Source organism: Cryptotermes secundus, unplaced genomic scaffold, assembly GCF_002891405.2.
Source record: "Cryptotermes secundus unplaced genomic scaffold, Csec_1.0 scaffold932, whole genome shotgun sequence".
Taxonomy (NCBI): Eukaryota; Metazoa; Arthropoda; class Insecta; order Blattodea; family Kalotermitidae; genus Cryptotermes; species Cryptotermes secundus.
This window is the reverse complement of record NW_019727409.1, coordinates 162,113-183,890: the sequence shown is the minus strand read 5'-3', so window position 1 is coordinate 183,890 and position 21,778 is coordinate 162,113. Positions and strand designations below refer to the sequence as shown.

General features: G+C 38.1%; 1 protein-coding gene across 7 annotated transcripts in view; it reads left to right on the top strand.

Moving 5' to 3' along the window:
- Positions 1-14,070, top strand: part of LOC111864749 (MAGUK p55 subfamily member 5) — a 282,694-nt gene extending 268,624 nt beyond the window's left edge. For all 7 annotated transcript variants that reach the window (XM_023852241.2, XM_033751565.1, XM_023852246.1 and 4 more), the window contains 4 exons: positions 2,536-2,700; positions 4,239-4,552; positions 7,193-7,407; positions 12,514-14,070. In XM_023852241.2, coding sequence (XP_023708009.1) covers positions 2,536-2,700; positions 4,239-4,552; positions 7,193-7,375 — 662 coding nt within the window. In that variant the 3' untranslated portion in view covers positions 7,376-7,407; positions 12,514-14,070. The remainder of the gene's footprint in view (positions 1-2,535; positions 2,701-4,238; positions 4,553-7,192; positions 7,408-12,513) is intronic.
- The last annotated feature ends 7,708 nt before the right edge of the window (positions 14,071-21,778 follow it).

The window sequence follows — 21,778 nt, the reverse complement described above, 5'->3', positions numbered from 1 at the left end:
CACACGTGATACGCCGATGCGAGAGACCATTCTACGAGTGGACAGACGCGGACTTCTCTGAACCATCTCAAGAATGTTCTCTCGTGTGTTTATCATTCGTACATCCTCCCTTTCAGAGTGCACAGAAACACTCGGAAGAGAAGCAGTATCACGCAATGTCTGGTGAATTCGCGTAAATACACTTCGAGATGGAATCCTTCAATCGGGAAAACGCCCTTGGTATTCTTCAACAGCAGCACGTGCATTGCCACCGCAAAATCCACACACAAAATGCATATCACAATGTTCCACATGTGAAAACACTAAAGGCGTTTCAGCAATTCTGCACAACTAATTTACCAACCATTCACGACGCGGCCGCAATGTACTCTGTTGGTAGCGCATGAGCTTATGGCTAGTGTGAATCACCACACTCAAGGGCAAACATAGATAAGACGTCTCAGCTGACAGGTATAGTGCGTGGACCCGCCAGAAGACCACACTGTTCTCGGGCCATTATCTCTGTAACCGTTCAACTTTGGACCTAGATGTTTTGGGTTATATTGGCATACTTTAACATAAAGAACACCCTTCCGAAGTTTGGCACATTCCTCCTGGGACACCCTGTATTGTGGCAACCGATTTAATATACAAAGTCCAATATTATTGAAATTGTTTTTGTATAGACTTGTATTACATGGCACTATGAGCAAGTCATCTTTTCTCCTTGTATTGTGTGAGTTCACTCTTTCCCTGTTGAAAGCCGATAACCACAACAACAAATTGTAGGTTTTACTGTAATGACTTCTTAAAAGAGAAATAGGCAAAGTGACACCCTTTGAGGCAGTGTCTGCTATCACAGCCACCTGACAGTTATAACCAGGAATGAGCCATGAAAGTCAGAAGGCAGAAGTCAGAAAGATAAGCCAGAAGAAGTGAGAAGGCAGAAATAAATTAGTGTGCTTCTGAGAGAGTCAGCGATTGTAAGCTCTCAGAATTGAGTGTAATGGTAAAGGAACACTTGTAAATGCATTTTAAAAGGTGTTATACTAGGTGGTGTTAATATGTTGAATCATCGAATGGAAATAGCAACTTCTCACAAAATTTTATCCAATATTCTTCTCTCAAAGTTAAGTCCATACATACTTGAAATTATTGGGTATCACCAGTTGGTTTCAACGTAACAGATCAATTACTGGTCAGGTCTTTTGCATATTTCTGACACTGGAAAAAAATTGGAGTACAATGAGACAATACATCAGCTATTTGTAGACTTCAGGAAAGCCTATGGTTCAGTTAGGAGGGAAATATTGTACAATATTCTCCTAGAGTTTGGGGTACTCATTAAATTAGTTAGGCTGATTAAAAGTGAGTTTAAACGAAATGTATATTAAAATCGGAACAGGTAAACATTTGTCTGATAATTTTCCTATCCAGAATGGTCTAAAACAAGAAGCTTTATCACCACTGCTTTTCAACTTTACTTTAGAATATGCCATTATGAAGGTCCAAGAATACCAAGTGGGGCTGAAATTAAATGGGACACATCAGCTGTTGGTCAATGCTGATAATGTGAATCTACTGAGTGAGGATATAGGTACCATAAAGAGAAACACACAAACTTTATTTGATGCTAGTAAGGAGGTAGAAAACACCACTTCCTTTATTGTTGTGTGCGTATTCGTTGCTGTGTGAATATGGTTACTGATCCACTCCCTAGAAATGAGTTGCATAACACCATTGTTTATTCACCTATTGCATAACAGTGGCTGTATATGCTACAATACATTTATATTTAAGGAAATATGTCCTATATAAAATGTGTAGATGTCCTTGTAATCTGCATAATACCCACAGCAAATTTATGTGCCTTTGTACAGTGGTTCACTCGTTACCACTAAGTAAGTAAGTAAGTAAGTAAGTAGAGGTATCCCTGTAACAGGCTGTGGAGGCCCATAGGGTTGTGAGGTGTTGAGGTTCCCTCATTTTCTAGACAGTCGGCTAATAGAAAGTGGTAAGGTTGTCAGCCTTATGCACTGGCCGCACTTTACCCCCAAGAACATTCCAAGAATATTCCTGGTACTCATTTCTGTTAGAGGCTGAATCGACCCCAGGGCCATAGTGCGGCTGGAAGGATTAGGTAAATTGAAAAATCCAATGATCTCATCGGGATCCAATCCTGCGACCTTCCAGCTTGTAGCATAGTGCCTCAACCAACTACACTACTAGTTACCGCTATCAAACAGAAAATTAAAAGATGAGTATTTCATTATTACCATGTCACTCTTTTATGTTGCATTGAAATATCATCTCAGAAATAGCTTATGTCATATTCAGGCTTTGTCGAGTGTTGAAAAGTTCTGTTGTCTGGAATATAACACAGTGTAGTTCATTGAAAGTTAGCCAGTGTTCTGCTGAAACATTGGTTGACTGTCAGTGGACTGCATGGCTTTATACACCAGAAGGTATAATACTTTATAATCACTGCTGTGAGAATGTCAAATCCTACGTCTGTTAAATATTTTCAGACTTAACTGTAATTTAAATATTTTCCAGATTATGATGTGGATGAGATCCTGACATATGAGGAGGTCTCGCTCTATTATCCAAGAGCAAATCACAAGAGGCCTATAGTTCTCATTGGCCCACCTAACATTGGCAGGCATGAACTAAGGCAGAGGTTAATGGAAGACGCAGAGAGGTTCGCTGCAGCAATACCACGTAAGTTATCAGTGCAAGATTTTATGCCCTTACATGTATTTTCGTACCTTACCCATTGAAGCATTTAGCTCATCTTGTTTCCCAGTAGTATCTAAAAGTTTGTGTCAGGATCAGAAGGATTTCAGCAAGGAAGTTAAGAACGTGAGGCATGATGTGATGATTAATGAACGCACACAAGAATTCATTGAATCCATAATGAAGCCCTCAAGAAGCAACCATCCTTTGGATACAATATACAAGGGCACAATCCTTATCCCATGTGGTAAGGGTATCTACAAAAAATTGAGATGCATTGGAAACTGTTTCAGTGTCAGGACCATTTGCATCCACTCCACGGGACACTTATGAAAACTAGATCAGTTAGAGATGCCCAACAGACGAAGCAGTGTGTGTGTACAATATCCCATGTGATTTTGGCACATTTTACATTGGTGTAAGAAGCAGACCTTTAGAAGTACACATTAAGGAGCACAAGTATAACCTGACACAAGGTCTGCTTGGAAAATCAAAAGTAGCCCAACATGAGTATAAAAAAGGCCACAAAATGTGTTGGACAGGAGCAAAGGTCTTTCAAATCGAACCAGACATACAGGAAATGCAAAGAATCCACCTTCATGCCTCTGGTACATCATCCTATCAGTCAACTTATCTTGGACATCTGTCCCATCTGGACTCTCACTATTGCAGCAGAAGTCAGAAAACTACAACTCCATTCAGTGTAGACTATGTGCGAAAATTGTGTTTTCATTATGGTACCATAAAGAGAATTTGTCTCTTTAGTCTTGACTTCTATTCTGATGGTACTTGTATTTTAACACTATCTTGTGTTGGTGCTGGTGTTCAGAGATAGGGACCAGCTATATCGATTGGGTCCAACTGAGTATGTTCCATGTGAAGATGGAAACAGAATGCAGTCTCTGAAATGTTGTGTGTTTAAAAAAAAACTGATGATAAATAATGTCCAGAAACACAATATTATATTGTTTCCTAGTGTCCAACCTATTATAGCCTCAATTCGCTTTAAGTTTCTGATAAACTGTCACTGTGTTTTCTCTCTTTTCATCCTCAAAGAACTTTTTCTCATGAATTTGTTTCCAGGCTGCTTTGTTGTGTTTCTTTTCTCCTTTACCCAGTCACATGAGCTCTGTGTCTCTCAACTGATTTCTTTCATTTTACTTCGATGCCTGAACCTGAATCTTGTTGTAGTCCATCCATGTAATATGGGCAAAGTACAGATCAGTGCTGTTCTATCTTTATACCTTGACAGTACTCACTGATAGACCAAGATTCATCAGAATCAAATTTTCATCAGACAGGCTGGTCTAATGTTAATGCTCTCCACTTGTATTTGGGAGTGCTCAGTTCAAATCCCAACTGGGACACCAGTTATCCTGAATGAGGTTTTCGTCATTTTCCTCAGTCCTTCCAGGCAAATGGCAGTATAGTACCTGATCTAGGCCACAGTCACTTTCTTTCACAGCTTTTTCAGTTTGTCATTCATCTATCACGACATTGTTTTCATTTGTTTGCTGTTGCAGATACCAGTCGATCAAGGAAAGAGGGGGAGGTAGATGGTCAGGATTACCACTTCATTACAAGGGTACAATTTGAGGCAGATATCCTTTCACGGAAGTTTGTTGAACATGGAGAATATGAGAAGGCCTACTATGGAACTTCCCTTGATGCAATACGGAGTGTTGTCAACTCAGGAAAGATCTGTGTTCTCAACCTTCATCCACAGTCACTCAAGATACTCCGAAGCTCTGACCTTAAGCCATATGTGGTGTTTGTGGCACCACCCTCACTAGAGAAGCTCAGACAGAAGAAGATACGGTGTGGAGAGGCATTCAAGGTAAATGATGAGTTCATGCAGTGTGCAATTCAAAGAACCCTTTTTGCCTCGAAACTTAAAAAAGTTCAGCCAGTTCCTTTTACTCAGATGTTCACATTGCTGACTGTTTATGCTTAGGTGTAACAAAGCCTTTTCCATGCTCCCTTCTTTCAAAACATTTTGCAGCTTTATTTTATGTCATAATATTCATTGACAGTCCCATTTGGGCATGTCATTTTGTCATAAAGCCTTCTCATCTTGTATCTGTATCTTCTCTTTTCCCCATTTATTCTGGATATCTTACCTTATTTAGTCTCCCTACTTCATCCTCAGTCTGCCTTTTTAATGTTTTCAGTGCACAACATATGTTGATGCAACTCTGAACTTAAACTGACCAAATTTCCTGTAATCATTCAGCTTGCATGTGGGCCCAATGTCCTCATTTCAGATTTTAACCATTATTTTTTCCTCACTGTATTTTATTAAATGCCTTTCTTCCTTGCTTATTTTTTTATTTCATCCTTTCATCATACTCTTGGACTCCCTGTTGGGCTTTTCATATTTCATTCTATTTCCATTTATATTTCCATAGATTTCTCTTCTTACTCTTATTACGTTTTTTATTTAACACCATTGTAATTTAATACGCAGTGTAAACGATATGTATTTTTTCCATGAAAGTGTCATGAGAATTTCACTATTTACTATGGCAGGAATAAATTTGTTTCACCATAGGTTCACTCCACAGGCATCAACGTTGGATAAATTAAACTGATACAGATTTCATAAGAAGAGGTTCAGTCTCAGGAAATTTAACGAGGTAAAGGGTAAAGAGCAGCATCGTGCTGAAATCAAAAACAGGTTTGCAGCTTTGGGAAACTATTAGAGAGAATATAAAAATTTCAATGAATGCGAGTCTGGGTTATTATGAACTGAAGAAGCATAAGTCATGGTTCAGTGAAGGATGCTCAAAATTATTAGACAAAAGGAAACAAGCCAAATTGGAGTTATTACAGGATCCAAGCGAAAAAAATGGGAATAATCGGAGCAGTATAAGATGTGAAGCCAGTAGGCATTTCAGGAATAAAAGGTGAGATTATCTGAAAGCAAAATTAACGAGTTTGCAACTCTCAGTATGAACAAGAACCTAGAGAAGTGTATAGAGAAATAAAATAATGTAAGAAGGGTTACCAGCCTAGCAGTAACTTAGTGAAGGATGAGAATGGTGATCTGCTTGCAGTTTCCCACAACATTTTGAATAGGTGGAAGAATACTTCTCTCAGTTATTGAATGTACATAGGGTCAGTGATGTTAGGCAGACAGAAATACAAGTACATACGAGCCATCACTACCTGATCCTAGTACTTTGGAAGTTGAAATTGCTATTTCAAAGTTGATGAGGTATAAATTGCCAAGTAGAAGAACTGATTCAAGCAGTAGGGGAAACATTATAGTCTGAGATCCAAAAACTCGTTAATTCTGTTTGGAATAAATAAGAATGGCTTGATTAGTGGAAGGAGTCTATTATTTTACCAACTTACAAGAAAGGTGATAAAACTGACTAATAATTATCATGGGATATCACTGCTATCAACTTCATTCAAAATTTTATCCAATATCCTTCTCTCAAGTTTAAGTCCATATATAGATACATTTACTGGGGATCATCGGTGTGAGTTTTGGTGTAACATATGAGCTAACTGATCAGATTCCTTAAAATAATCAGGTGTGGAAGAAAAAGAATGGGAGTACAATGAGACAGTGCAACGGCTGTTCATATACGTGAAGAAAGCCTATGATTCAGTTAGGAGGGAAGTACTGTACAATATTCTGATATAGTTTGGGGCACCCATGAAGCTAGTTAGGCTGATTAAAATGTGTTTAAATGAAACATATAATCTATATAGGTAAACCTTTTTCTTAATATTTTCCTATCCAGAATGATCTAAAACAATGAGATGCTTTATCACCACTGCTTTTCAACTTTGCTTTAGAATATGCCATTAGGAAGGTCCAGGAAAATCAGGTAGGACTGAAATTAAATGGGACACATCAGCTGCTGATCTATGCTGATAATGTGATTCCACTGAGACATAACATAGATAGCATGAAGAAAAACACAGGAACTCTAATCAGTGCTAGTAAGAAGGTTTGTATAGAAGTAAACACAGAGAAAACTAAAGCCAAAATATTGACATAAAAATAGCTAATAGATTCTTTCAAAATATGGCACAGTTTATATATTTGGGAATAACAGTAACAGATCAAAATTTGATTCAAAAGGAAATTAAGAGGAGATTGAATTCAGGTGATGTTTGCTGCCATTCAGTCCAAAACCTTTTGTCTCCTTGTCTGCTGTCTGAAAAGGTAAGAATTAGAGTATACAAGACTATAATTTTGCCTGTGGTTCAGTATGGGTGTGAAACTTAGTCACTGACATTAAGGGAGGAGGAACATCAACAGAGTGTGTTTCTGAATAGGTTGCTGAGGAGAATATTTGGACTGAAGAGAGCTGAAATGACTGGAGATTGGAGAAACATGGGGAAACATACCAGACTGCATGGCATCACATTCCAGAAGACTGAGATGCAAATATGAAGCATTTTACAAAGCAGTTGGTGTTTGCTAAGAGAGCTGATGTTGTTTTATGTTGTTTTTCAGGAGGATGAACTAAAAGATATAATTGAAAAGGCTCGTGAAATGGAGGACAGATATGGTCACTTCTTTGACATGATCATTATCAACAATGATACAGACAGGGCATATCATCAGCTTGTCAGTGAGATCAACAGCCTGGAGAGGGAGCCTCAATGGGTACCAGCCAGTTGGGTCAAGAATACATGAAGAAGTATGGTTGGAATCAAAACTTTCTGCAAGTGGGTTTAAAAATACATCAACAACTATGATTATGTGTGCCTGAAGCCTTTCTGTTATATATGACATAAAGAAGTAAAAAAGACACAATGAAATGTCCAACCAGGAAATGTGTTATATAGAAAGACACCCTAACTGTAATAAGATACTGCAGAAAATGTGGTTTGAAATGAGATAAGGGTTCAAAACATATAAAGAAAAAATATAATAGCAGAGTCTCATTAGAACTAGACAGCCTGTATATATAGCAGGTTTGTGCTTTGGTGCTAATACTATGCCACCTTATGAACCACAAGTGTATTTTTTGCATTTATTTACATGGATGTTGCAAAGCATATTGGTGCATGTAGGATAGTATGCGTGACAAAAATGATGGATTCTAATTTGGATGATTGGATTTATTAGCACCTTGGGTACAGCCTCTTTTAATTACACCAAAATTACAGCACTTTCACTGATTTACACACTTCATAATTCACTGTTGCATGCACACACTAGTCCTCTCCAGGAAACATCTCAACACAGAAATTAGTGCTTCAAAGCACTCCACATGAATAAAGTCCTGTAACCACACACAAAGTCTGTACTGGCTGACTTCTCAGTTCTCACTCACTATCACTGATTATCACACTCATAAAACCTTCAAATCACATGACAAGTCTTCACACGACGAACATTCTGTGGCTATCTTATGCCAAGAACTCTCTCATTGTTTCTTAAACACTTAAACATACTCAACACTCTGAAATACTCAGATCTGTTCTCTCTGTAGCTGTTGTTGTATAGCCTCTGCACCAACCACACAGAAAGAGCCTCTATTGTTACAGAGGAGTGTTTACTGCAACGTTGCATAGCAGCAGTCACAGCATAGACTCCATAGAAAGCCAGTCATGTGATAGCTATTACTATTGCAGTGTGATGTCATTATGCTTGCATGGAAGTCTGTTTACTAAACTGTTGCTTAGAAGTGGGTCGCATAACCTCGTTTATTGTTGCCAGCGTGCATCGTGTATGTTTACCGGTCCATTACCTAGCAACACTTTGACCATTCACGTTCAATATGTAATGAGAATCCCAGTGTTCCTTAATTTTGTGAAGTGCAGGACATTGATTCACAACAATTTGCTCTCCAAAGTGGAAATATGTAACATATATTACTCCTGCCTTCACATCCGTAGTCTCCATGAATGAGCCACATTGGATTATTGTGCATTCAACAGTAGCTGAAATTTGACATGAGAAGAGCTTGAAAGTTGAGACACCCATAAATAATTTTTCTTTTATTGTCATGGAAAATGAGTTAGATGATTACTGGAAGTTAACAAACTAATTAAGACAAAATACAGTTGTTAGTATAATTTATGAATTTGTGTAAATTAGTCCACAAAACTGGGCTTAATATTTATTACTTTGTCTTAGTCCCCACTGCCTTAATTTGAATCTTTTTAATGATATGCTTTCAGCGTCAAATTTCACTGAAAGGATTGAAGGAATAGGCGCCTGCCACATGTGGCCCTTGAGACAGAAGTTGGTGATCTATGAATCTTTATACATTAATTAAAATCTCATGAGACCTAATGAAAGGATATATGGATGGTTATAGTTAGATTACACCAGTTGCTCTGCATAATTTTATTCCATATTTTATATTTGGCTTTGTCAAGTTTCACTTTATTCATTTCGGTCCATCACGCTAGTTGATTAGTGTTGTCAGTTCGTTTTGTAGTAATGGCTTTGTCAAATTTGTAATATTTTGGGGACCATCATACAGTTTTAGAATGTTCTCCATGTGTGGATACTTTCAAATTTTAACAAGTTCTTTTGAGAATGATCTTAGCTTTATACAAAATTTTGATTTGTCATGAATTTACTTTCAGTGCTTGTTTATAGCAAACCTGCAGTATGTTTAATAATATTCATGGCTATTTCACCTCTGAGCCAGGAAGCCAGTCTGCTGACTGATTTCTTACATTCTGTACATCATGACTTAAAGAAGATTTATTTCATTCTGTATTCTGTTGACAGATGTGTTTTCAAGGCCTGATGCTTAATTACCTAAACACAGACAAATTCACATTTCATTCCATTGATAAAACATGAACATATAGGATGGTGAAAAGTCACTACCCAGTGGTTTAAAAATGGTGTCATCATGTTTGTTATTATATGATTGTAACAGATTTAATCAATTCTTTGCCAGGCAACAGATCTGTAAACACAATCCAACACACAACAATAGATGAGGCTGTGTTTTCTATGTCATCCACGCTGAGCAGCAGTAGAACAATGTGATTATGCAACCCATTCCTAAACATCAGCTCAGTATTCCGTGTAGTTAGTTAGTTAGTTAGTTATTAGAGAGGGTGGGTTTCCTCATGCACTTAGACCTGTATTGGTCCATTGTGCTTCCCTCTATGATTTCTACCAGTCTCTATATCCTACTGGTACTAGTGCTTACCATCAGTCCTGCCCAGCCAGCGAGACCGGCTCTACTAGCTGAGAGGTATCTATAATGCTTCCCCCATCTACCAGAGGTATTAGAGACTGCTGTTGGGCGGGAAACATCCGTAATTGGCTCAGTGACCTCCTTTGGAGATATGAGGTTCTTTTACATGCCGTAAAGCTGCGACATGGGACCCACGGCTTAGAGTACCTCCCGGAGGACTTGTTCCCTGAATTTTTCCGTCCTTAAATATTCGACGACCTCCGCCGGGTATTTGAACCCGCGTACTATGAGTCATGAGGTGGGAACGTTACCTCTAGACTACGGAGGCTGCTAGTATTCCATGTAAGCAGTGACGTCATCAACAATAGAGACAGTGTTTTCCATGGGGTCTGTGCAGATTGCTCATAAGAGAAGTGAATGCAGTGATAGAGTTAGTTCAAGGGCAGTTATGAGTCAGTCATAAGCTGAAGGAGTGAGTCCAGAAGAATTTTTTAGTTCTGAGATTCCAGATTGATTGAAGACCAAATAGCAGGCAGACTTCATACTGATTTGAATTGCTAGTTTCTGTATTGAGATCCATTGCCAGGAGATGACTAGTGAAGACTGGGAATCCTAGTGCCTATGCAATGGTGATTGAAAATTGTGCACATCAGTGATAGCGCTATATTTCAGTGTGATTAGAATTTGTAGACAAGGTTCTAATAAATAAAGTCATCCAAACTAGAACCCATTATTTTCATCACACGCACCACACGACATTATGTTATTTTGTTATTATCTATGTTATATATCACTGCCATTTATTATACAAGTTATCTACCTTAAATGTTCAGAATGATCACCGTCTGGTCTTTGATGACTTTATTTTAACAGAAGCTGACAACAGTGAAATGTGCAGTTAAGATTGTCTTCCAGCAACATATGAGTTAATCTCAGAATGTAATGCTTCAATTTGGCAGCTTCATTTAGTATTCTTTAGCCATCTAGACACTCCTTGCTCCAGAGCAAGCCTGTGAGTAAATTTCCTAGGACTTTGGATTACTGCTTGACAAAGAATTCTTTGTTCTCCTCTAAACTGACTGTTCAGAGTCTACCCATTCTCAGAGAAGTCAACACAGTAACATATTCTTGAAATCGCTGATACACATTATCACTGGAAAAATCACTTTTATATCATATTTTTTAGAAAATATCTCTTCTTGTTTAGCCAACATAATCACACGTGAAACACACCTATGAGACAGAATGGAACATAAATGGTCAACATCTGTTTCTATGTGCATCAGCACCCTAGCATGCTTCAATGGGTAGGTGGATAGTAACTGTCACAGAAAACAGGTGTTCAAATCTGTTTCTACACATCAGTGCATTAACACATTGCGGACAGGTTGTTTAAATATTTAAATCACCCTGGGGACCGGGGTTTTTAAGCCTATCACCCTAACTTGTGCACTATTCACTTTAAAAATTAATATAAAATCTCCTAATTAATTTTATGAACTAAAATTTTTGGAGAACACTTACCAGAGCTCCTAGAAGTGCTTGCGCATGTGATAGCTCTGGAAACATTCCCCTTTGTGAAGAGGCATCACGCAGAATTTGCAGATGTACGCAGTCCTACTCTTCTTCTTGTGGACTGCGCGCACACGGCACTGCCTAGAAGTGTACTTCTTGCAATGTTCACTCTTCACAATTCTCACGAGGGTATGTTTCCACATATCACCCAAGAGTAGTCCAGGGGAGTCCACATGAGGCCTCCGGCGGGTGCGTACAAATGGCCCTGGCTGCACTACGTCTGTGTCTGACACAGGTACTGCCACCACCGTGAGGTCAGTAGCCCAAGCTTTTGCCAAGTTCAATAGAAATGCTTTGTATTTCAAAGTAGAATTTCTGTTCACCTTTTTGAAAACCGAAAATGAATAAAAAGTGCACAGTTTATAAGCCACACAATATTTTTGGGGGCCCTGTGGCCCCTGTCACTGTCACTGTCACTTTCACTGAGGCTGGCCTCGCTATCAGAAGACGAAGCAGTTGGCAAATCTGATAGCTCATCGGAGAACAAATCTAATATTTCTTGTTCTCTGAGAGAACGCTTCACCTGCGACTGCTTTTGTCTCTGATCCATGTTGCACTTCTAACTTCCTGGTTCATACGTGGAAGCTTGGACTCGAACAAAGGCTTTTTTCTTTAGGGTGTGACAGGAAATGAGCGTGATCATGTTACTGGCTAAGCTAGCAAATATTCCTGAGGTCAACTACGCAGTAGTTATGATGCAACGTGGCCACACAGCGAGATACAGTCTGTTGCAACATAACGCGTCAGAAAAGGGCCAATTTGCCCGCCTGGTCCGCAACGCCATAGAAACGTAGAGGGTCAATTGGCCCTTCTGGTCCTGAATGTGTTAAGCCAACCAGTACATTTCATTGGGTAGTGACTTTTGTGTCATCCAATATATTTTGTTTTTCATATTTTTATCTGTTTTGAACAGTCCTCTCAGTATCAGCAATATACAGTAAGGCAGTAAGATGATGATGACTGAAGAGGAGAATGAAATGCACATTACAGTTTCTTAATTCTTTGTGTTTTATTTATAATTTGTTTTCAGTATTGTTAAGAATCCTGATAAAAATGGCATGCTTATAATACTTTGCTTCTTTTTCAGATGGCTGAAGTCAGATAGACAAGATGTCTGCCACTTTGTGAATATGGTGTAACTGAATGACATGAACAATTCTGCAATAAATACTTAAATATCATGCTGGCCATGAGATGAACTGTTTATGTTAGACAGACGTAATTGCCACATGCTGATAACCTCTACTTAGTATTGAAATGGACATAACTGTTATTCAGTGGGAAAGAAACTTAGTGATGATCTTGGGTCGATCCATCATGAACGTCAAGAAGATGGAGCACATACTTACGTTACATCTTACGTCAACGTAGCCACGTTGCCTTTCTCCCTCAGTTTGTAACGATTATTACTGACTCCATTTTGCATAACATTGTTAATATTATTCAACTTATTTTTAGGTCTCGAATTGATCATTATAGTGTGCAATGTGGGTAGAGTGCCATTCATTCATGACTGTATCTGTCACATTGACACATCGAATGGCATTCTCAAATATGTGTAAGTTCTTATGTTTGTCCCTCATGGACCATTTTATCAGCCAGACAGTTAGTTTGGGTGAGGTAACAAAATTGTCAGTAGAAAAGGGAGATGAACATTCTAGTTTCCCATTTAGTTTTGTCAGCCTTGCAAGTTGTAGCTCTTCCACTATTGTCCCTGTGGCCACTGCCTTTGATGGTAAACGTATTACAAAAGGAGTACTTGGTATTTCCTTTCATACAGTTATTTTTTTGTGTTAAACAAAAGAAGTATAGCCAAACCATTTTTGTCGAGTATTATGTGTGGAAGAGAAAATTCATAATAATACTATTCCCTATCTTGTCAATTTTTAAGTAGATGAATAAAAATTGAATGTTTTCACTTATTTTGAAGACAGAGTAGGATGTGAATATTGTATCTTTTTTTTTAAAAATAGAACCACTTATGTTCTGAGACAAGCATCCATGATTAAAGAAAGTAAGTATGATGTTATGTGCCCCACATTTTGATAGCTTCTTGTATCTTAAATGTTACTTTTATCATAAGATTGGTTTTAACCTTTCTTTTTACATCTCCAGTAAAAGGTGTATGGGGGAGAACAAATGAGGGGTGCTGCTATACCCATGCTCTGTTTTAACTAAGCAATACATTACCAAGTCATGCAAAACTTTCAAATGTTTTAGTAATGGATCTGCACCAAGTTTAGAAAACCAAACCCTTCTTCCCTACCCTCAAATCTTTGTAAAAACTTACTCTTGACCAACTTTGTTTATATAAATTATTCATATTGTTTTCACAAGGTGTTAGATAAAGAATGTACAGTTATTTTTATTATATAATAATATTGAAAATAACAGATTTCCAAATATGTACTGTTATATTATTAATTTCTATTTTAAAAGGGTAACTCTTTTTCAAACAAAAAGAAACTGCTCAAGAACTTAGTGCTGTACTATGAAAGCTTATAAAAGAATGATGAGAGCAAGCAAATGTAAATAGGCTGCTTCCTCTCATATATTATTATTATGTACTTATAATGAAAAAAAAAAAAAGAAATGTATATTTCTGTTGTGTAATTCTTTAGTAAACGGTACCAATGTGTAATAATGCTGGTTATTCTTTTAATTTCAAACCTGTAAGAATATAGTGTATGCACTTCTTACACATATAGAACTACTTGTACTTAGAGCTGGGAGACAGATTTTATTGGACTTGAAACAAAGTAAATGGGCTAGTATGTACTTGCCCAGAACAGAACAGCTATCAGAACAAACATGTTAGTGTGGCGAGAACAGAGCAGACAGACCACCATAGACTCAAAGTTGGAGAAATCAGGTAGTATGGACTTGCAATGAGACATACTGGCTAGTATGTACTTAAAGTATACTGTAACTAGGAATGCAATGTTTCCAGATCCTGGCAGATGGTATGCTTCAATTTGACACTTTCCCTGTCACCAGAGCAAGGAATGTGGGATTCATTGTAGGGGTTCTAGAACTGAATATTCCACTGTTCTTTTTCCCTCCTAACAAGAATATAGTTCATCAAGGCCTTTCATCTTGGAGAGTGGTATCTACTGGTCTTTTCAAATAGAAAGTGTGTGACTGTCGAGATTATAGCTTGCTGGGTTGTGATGCTCTGTATTATGGTAAATAGGTGCCAGCATTTTGGAGGAACCTACTTTTTCCATAAGATGTAAAGATTTGTGATGGTGGTCCATTAGTACAAATATTAAGTTTGTGGACATTATCCAACGTTTTGTTTTTATCAGAAACACTGTCCTGTTTATATTTCGAAACACAACGTTTCTGAGACTAGATTCTGTCTCCATTGTCAGGTAATTTTTCTTTAATTTGCATACTGGGGCTTGGAGTCCAGCTGGGTCCACTCAGCACGGCGGCCACAGATTGGCCTATTGTATCTGTCCCGGGTGATTGTGATGATGGAGAATTTGGTGGAATGAAGATTGGCAGAGGAAACCGAAGTACTCAGAGAAAGCCTGCCCCAGCGTCACTTTGTCCACCACAAATCCCACTTGACCAGACCTGGGATCGAACCGGGACCAATGCAGTGGGAAGCCAGCTTTGGTGCAGCGTAACCATCTTCAGGTAAAACTTACCCAGTTGGGCCCAATCGGTAGAGCTATTCCCTATCTCTGGACACCTGTATCAGCACCAACATAAGGTATACAAGGTGGTCCATTTACATGCTGATTGGTTGACCGATTAATTTAAAGACAATGGGATGGTTATTTGTGATCGTCAAAGATTGAAGCAACAGTTCAAAATGAAAACTTAAAAGAATGAAATTGAACTTAACAGTTCTAACAAATTGTTTCATTTTTAAATCTGGTTTTATTTGGGTCTTCACTTTTATTATCTCTCATGTAAGATAGGTGAAATTGTTTCTTCAAAGTATCAGTAATTAACAGTGGATGGAAATTAACTACCAAATATGAGTAATTCAAGACATTAAGTTTTGTGAGGAAGTATGATATATGCAGATTATTGATGGTGATTGATATTGGATTGTACTGTGAATCAGTAGTGATTGATGTTTTGATAAATGTGTGTATGCCACAACCATGGCTAGCAAGGGCAGAGACAGATTAGTAAGTTGAATTTTAAACTATATTAACATAATAGTGATTTCAGTATACATAAGAATAAATTCTATTTTAAGTATGCAGCTAGGTGCTATAAAAATTAAATCTACCAACTGCTGCCAATAAAGTTGTTCAGTTATAAGGGACCTGTATAATCTAATTCGCCTCATACCCTGCATCTCCCTAGAGATGGCTGTGTTTTAGTCTTCTTTATGAAAAATTTTGAGAACCACATATTCCTAGTCAAGAACCCTTTCCTTCTAAGACAGATTCCAATGCTGAGAGGTAAGGGGATACCTTTTAAGTTCATGACAAAAACAACATATTCACTTTAAAAGTGAATAATAAATACTAATATATATTAAAAGTTAATGAACTTATTGACAGTTTCATATTTTATTTTTGTGTTTTATTTAAAGGGAGCCAGTTTACATGATAAATTGACCTTGCCCGTGGTTTTTCCTTGAGGAAGCCTGTTTCTAATGCCAATGGAAAGGATCACAGTCTCAACATTACTAGTACTAATATAGAATTTTTTAACAACTTGCTAAAATGGGTCTTTATACAGATACTTCTATGTTTGTCTCATTAGTTGTGGATAACAGTTTTATAAGCAGCAGAAATAATTATGTTTGTTATTATGTGTTTGATGATGTTTTATAAATACTAGTGTTCATGGGGAAACTGATTACAATTGGAGGCCATGAAATTCTGTGGAACCAGAAATGACATATATTTACCGGTGTTGAGATGTCATTCTTTTCATTTCTCTGTCTTGAGTTCATCCAAATGGCCAGTCAAGAAGTGAAACTCCAGCGTTGGACAGAAGCTGTGACAGTGTGCCAGCTAGTTAGGACTCTATACACATGGACTATCAGTGAAATGGCTACTGTCAGGGTAAAACTCAAATAGGCTACTTGGGGAACAGTTTGCCCTAGTGCCAATTTTAACTATCACAACTTGACATCCCTAGATTTCCCTGAATCTCTGTAATGAAAACCTGAGCTACAACATATATGCATATATATAAGTAATTTTGATCTCATAACAAGGTTAGAAAGTTGTACTGTAATGGAGTATACATATTTTCCAAATATGTTATATGAAATTTCATGTACTTCATCTTCATTTCTTAACAATACACATTGCAAAGCTTATACCACTATTAAAAGTGCCAACTTCTCTGAATATGGAGCCGGGTAGAAGTCACATCCCAGAAAATAGTATTCTTTATAGCCGCCACCTTGAAAATATCACATCTCATACTTGTCACATTACATAGCACAAAGTTATTTTCCATGTGTTTTTTAAATACTATTCACTATACCGAAAAATGTACCAAAGAGAAGTTCCATACAAACACACAATATATCATGTACTAATAGTTTGTTCGCTGAGGTGTTCTTGAGTAATCAGTGAAGACTGATGTACACAACAGTCTAAGGCAGCCCTGTTCAACGTGGCGCCCATTATGTATTTTTCTGGCACCCTCCATAAGCACATATAATTGAGCTGATTTTTAATATTAATTCAGATTGTAAGACAAGAGACATTTTTGAACGTCTGAGTACTGTTAAATATTTTCACAAAATTTCCTTGAAGCATGATACAGTATTAGACATTCCTTGAAAATTTATTCCTATTCTTTTCTCCCTTGCTAACAACGCCAGTCTTAATTCTTTTTTCACTAAAGAAACCGTCATCCTCTCAAGATCATGTAATTTTCCCTAGCGGTATTTTTACCCCTTCAAATAGTCGCAAGTCCCCAATGAATCTGCTTTCATGGATTTCGGATTTATGGTCAGGGTATCATAAAATTTTCTGTGATCGGCAGGGCAAACATATTCACTGACCCGAACATGACTATGGGGCCCAACTTACCGTAATTTCCCCAATTTTTAAACTCATTGGCAATATGAATCAAAATTACTTTAATCCCAACAAAGCGATGCCGCAAACAATAAGAATTTATTAGAGGGTCGTACACTAATGGAAATTGGTAGTAGCTATATTTCCCAGTTCACTTTCTTCAGCCAAACATTCAGTATTGCGAGTTTGTGATGACCACAGTTCAGTTATTGTGTCTTGTGTTGTGACAACTTACACAGTTATCAGTGTATTTTGTTATTGTACTTCAAATTATTGAGTAAATAAGCAGTGCTATTTTTATATAGCTATTCTTGATACGGCTGAAAGACAAAGAAGTTATAGTTTTAACAGTGGATGGGAGGAGCAGTATTGTTTTATTGAATACAGAAGAAAACCTGTGTGTTTATTGTGTAATGGTAGCGTGTCTGTTCCTAAAAATGTAATGTAGAGCGACATTTCCTGACTAACCATAGAAACTTCAACAATGAATTTCCTGTGAAATCTGAACTAAGAAAACAAAAGGTGAAAGACCTAAAATCTAAATTAACCTTGCAACAATGTGTATTTACAAAGCCTATCCAGCAAAGTAGTAACATAACAATAGCTTCTTATAAAATCTGTCATGTGTTAGCTAAAAGGAAAAAACCTTTCAGTGATGGGGAAATAGTTAAAGAAGCCATGATCAGTGCCAGCGAGTCTCTGCTCAATGGTCACAAAGATAAATCTGCACTTATGACTTCCATCAAAGGACTTCAGTTGTGTCACAAAACTGTTGCTAGACAAGTTGAACAGATTTCTGATAATCTGGAATCTCAAATACATCAGGATTTGCAATCGTGTGAATATTTTTCACTCCAGCTTGATGAAAGCACTGATATATCGGATGTTGCACAATTATGTGTGGTTGTTAGAATTGTTTTTGGCGATTTTACGGTAAGGGAAGAGTTCGTTAAACTGCCGCCACTTCATGAACGTGCTAGGGGAGAAGACATAATGAATGTGTTCCTTAAATTTGTGAAAGAATGTAACTTACTACTTTCAAAACTTGTTGCTATAACTACAGATGGGGCGCCTTCAATTACTGGTAGGAACAATGGGTTCCTTGCTCTTTGTGCTAAGGATGAATCATTTCCCAGTGTTCTTTCTTATCACTGCATTACCACCAGGAAGCTTTATGTGCAAAGGTTTTGAAGTTCGACCATGTTATGAATGTAGTAACTCGTGTGGTAAATTATATCAGATCGTCTTCTACTCGTTATCGATTGTTCAGAAATCTTTTGAATGTGTTGGACACTGAGCATGGTGACATAATTTTCCATGCAGACATAAGGTGGCTTAGTAGGGGGAAAACACTGGAACGATTTTTCTGTCTTCTGGATGAGGTCAGGGACTTTCTGAACTCATCTCCTGGCCAATATTATGAAGAACTTGATGAAATATCATGGCTACTAGATTTAGCTTTCTTGACAGATATCACCTCAAAATTAAATGAGTTAAATCTTGAATTACAAGGGAAAGTTCGCTACATTTCAAGCATGATAGGTGTAGTTAACGCTTCTCAAAAGAAACTACAGCTATGGATTGCACATTTAAACAGAAATTCCTTCTCACATTTTCCGCATATGAAATCTGTTTTGGAAACCTTAAATGGCTGTGAATACGATCTACCATCGTTTTCCCAGCATCTTGAAGCCTTTGAGACCGAATTTGGTAACAGATTTAGCCAGTTTTCATCAGTTGAACCAGTGACAATGTTTATCAGCAATCCATTCGCTACTGTTAATGTTAGTGAACTTGGAGGGGAGGTGTGTGAAATATTCGGAGAGTATAAGCTTGAAGAATTAGAAATGGAAATTTTAAATTTCCAGGGAGACATATCTTTGAAATCCTCATTTGCATCTTGTAGCAATTTCTGGACTCTGGTGGACAGGAATAAATATCCCATGATTCATAGCATTGCTCTGAAAATTTATTCATGTTTTGGTTCGACGTATCTGTGCGAAGTCGCATTTTCATCTATGAGCATCATCAAAATAAGTACCAATTCTACCTAACAGACTCACACTTAGATGATGCACTAAGAGCAGCCTGTTCCAGCTACACTCCAGATTTTCGACAACTTGCAGCTAACATGCAGTGTCAAATTTCACACTAATTATGTAAGACTGTAAGTAAATACTCATATAATTATATTAACAAAAGATTTAGTCATTATTAAATTTCTAATTGTTTTATTATTATTATTGTTTTTATTGTTATTATTATTTAAGAAATAGTAGTATTAAGTAGTAGTAGTAGTAGTAGTAGTAGCGCGGTGGCGCCCACACCTCCATAGGCAGCAGCGAATTGTGTCTGAGTACATAAGAACGTTGGGCAGCACTGGTCTAAGGAGAATGTAGGTCTTATAAAATAACCAAGAAACTGTGATATGGATCAAAATTTTGCAAGTAATTGAACTGTTAAAGTAAAATGGTTTGAAAGTGAACCATTAATATTCACCAGTACACCCATCACTTATACGTAGGGCAGTCAAAAAGTTCCTGGAATTCCCCTGCAGACGGAGAACGAGTGATAAGATAGCCTGCTCACTGTTGTTGTGGGGAGCTCAGGATGTCTGTTCGCATGCGTAACATGTCTGGACAGGTTTCAGTGCGCAGTGTCATTACTGTTCCATTTGAAATAGATGTGAGTGTTGGTCATTCAGTGCAATGTCGCAGTTCGAACAGCGTACGAATATCAAGTTCATGTGCAAATTGGGAAAATCTGCTTCAGAGGCACAATCGGCCCTGCAGCAAGTTTACAGTGATACTGCACTAAAGAAATAAGCAGTTTACGACTGGTTTTCCCGGTTTAAGAATGGGCAGGAGACGTTAGAGAATGGCCAGCGCAGTGGGAGACCTTCGACATCTAGAACCAACGAAATGATTGGAAAAGTGCGACAACTTATTTGATGTGATTGAAGAATGACCATCGCGGAGTTGGAGCAAGAAGTTGGTATCTCTCACGGATCCATTCATGCCATTTTGTCCCATGATTTGAAGATGAGACGTCTCAGTTAGAAGTTTGTTCTGAGGCAGCTGACCATGGATCAGATGGAATGTCGCATGATGGTCAGTGGTTATCTGTTTGACAAAAGTACGCAGGACCTGACATTTCTCAAAAAGATTGTCACTGGTGATGAGTCATTGGTGTTCGCCTACGACCCAGAGACGAAGATGCAGTCATCGGAGAGGCACACAGCGTCGTCTCCCCGGCCAAATAATCACGCCTCAGATCCAAAGACAAAGTGATGCTCATTGCATTCTTTGACATCGACAGACAATGTGTTCATACCGCCTGGACAGACTGTTACTGGCTGTTTGTACGTGTAAGTTTTGCAGAGATTGCATGATGCATTTCGGAGGAAGTGGCAGGGACAGTGGCTTCTGCATCACAATAACACACTGAGCCACACATCGCTTGTTGTGCAGCAATTTCTGTCATCACTTGACCACCGTACTCTCTGGATTTCCTTCCGAGTGACTTTTGGCTGTTCCCTATTCTGAAAATGGGCCTCAAGGGGACACTTTTTGCAACCATCAAATGCGACGGCTGAGCTGCAGAAGATTCCAAAAGAAGCCTTCCACCGCTGCTTCCAACAATGGCCGGATTGATGGTGCAAGTGTGTGTGTGTGCGCAATGTTCTTACTTTGAAGGTGATTAGGTAAGCGTTGCTGTACGATTATGTCCTACCATTAGAGTGCTATACCACCATTCCTGGAACTTTTTGACTGCCCCTCGTATAATAAATAACAATAAATGGGACAGATGGCTTTTTATGAATAATTTAATGACAGGTATCATTTCACTTAAGGAAATGGATCATGTAGGAGCCTACTTGTATTTTTTGTACTTTTTTCACATTAATTAATTATCTGAATTGACCTGTGAATCAGCATTGAGACTCACTGTAATACTGATAGGTTAGCTTGATTGGGTTTGTAGTGGCAGTAGCAGTTNTGCGTCCCCCTTTAATTTCTACTGTCGCCATACCCTTCCAGTACTGGTGCTCGCTATCAGCCCCATTCTGCCAGAGAGGTCGGCCCTCTTCTGGCAGTGGTACCCGATGCTTCCCCATCTACCAGAGGCATTGGAAACTTGGGCGGGAAACTTTGCCTAATTTTGCTCAGAGGTCTCCTAGAGACATGAGGATCTTTTACGTGCTGTAAATCTATGACATGGGACCCACAGTTTAAAGTCCCTCCTGGAGGACTTGTTCCCTGAATTTTTCCTCCCTTAAAAATTCCATGACCTCCGCCGGGTTTGAACCCGCATACCTTGAGTCATGAGGTGGGAACGTTA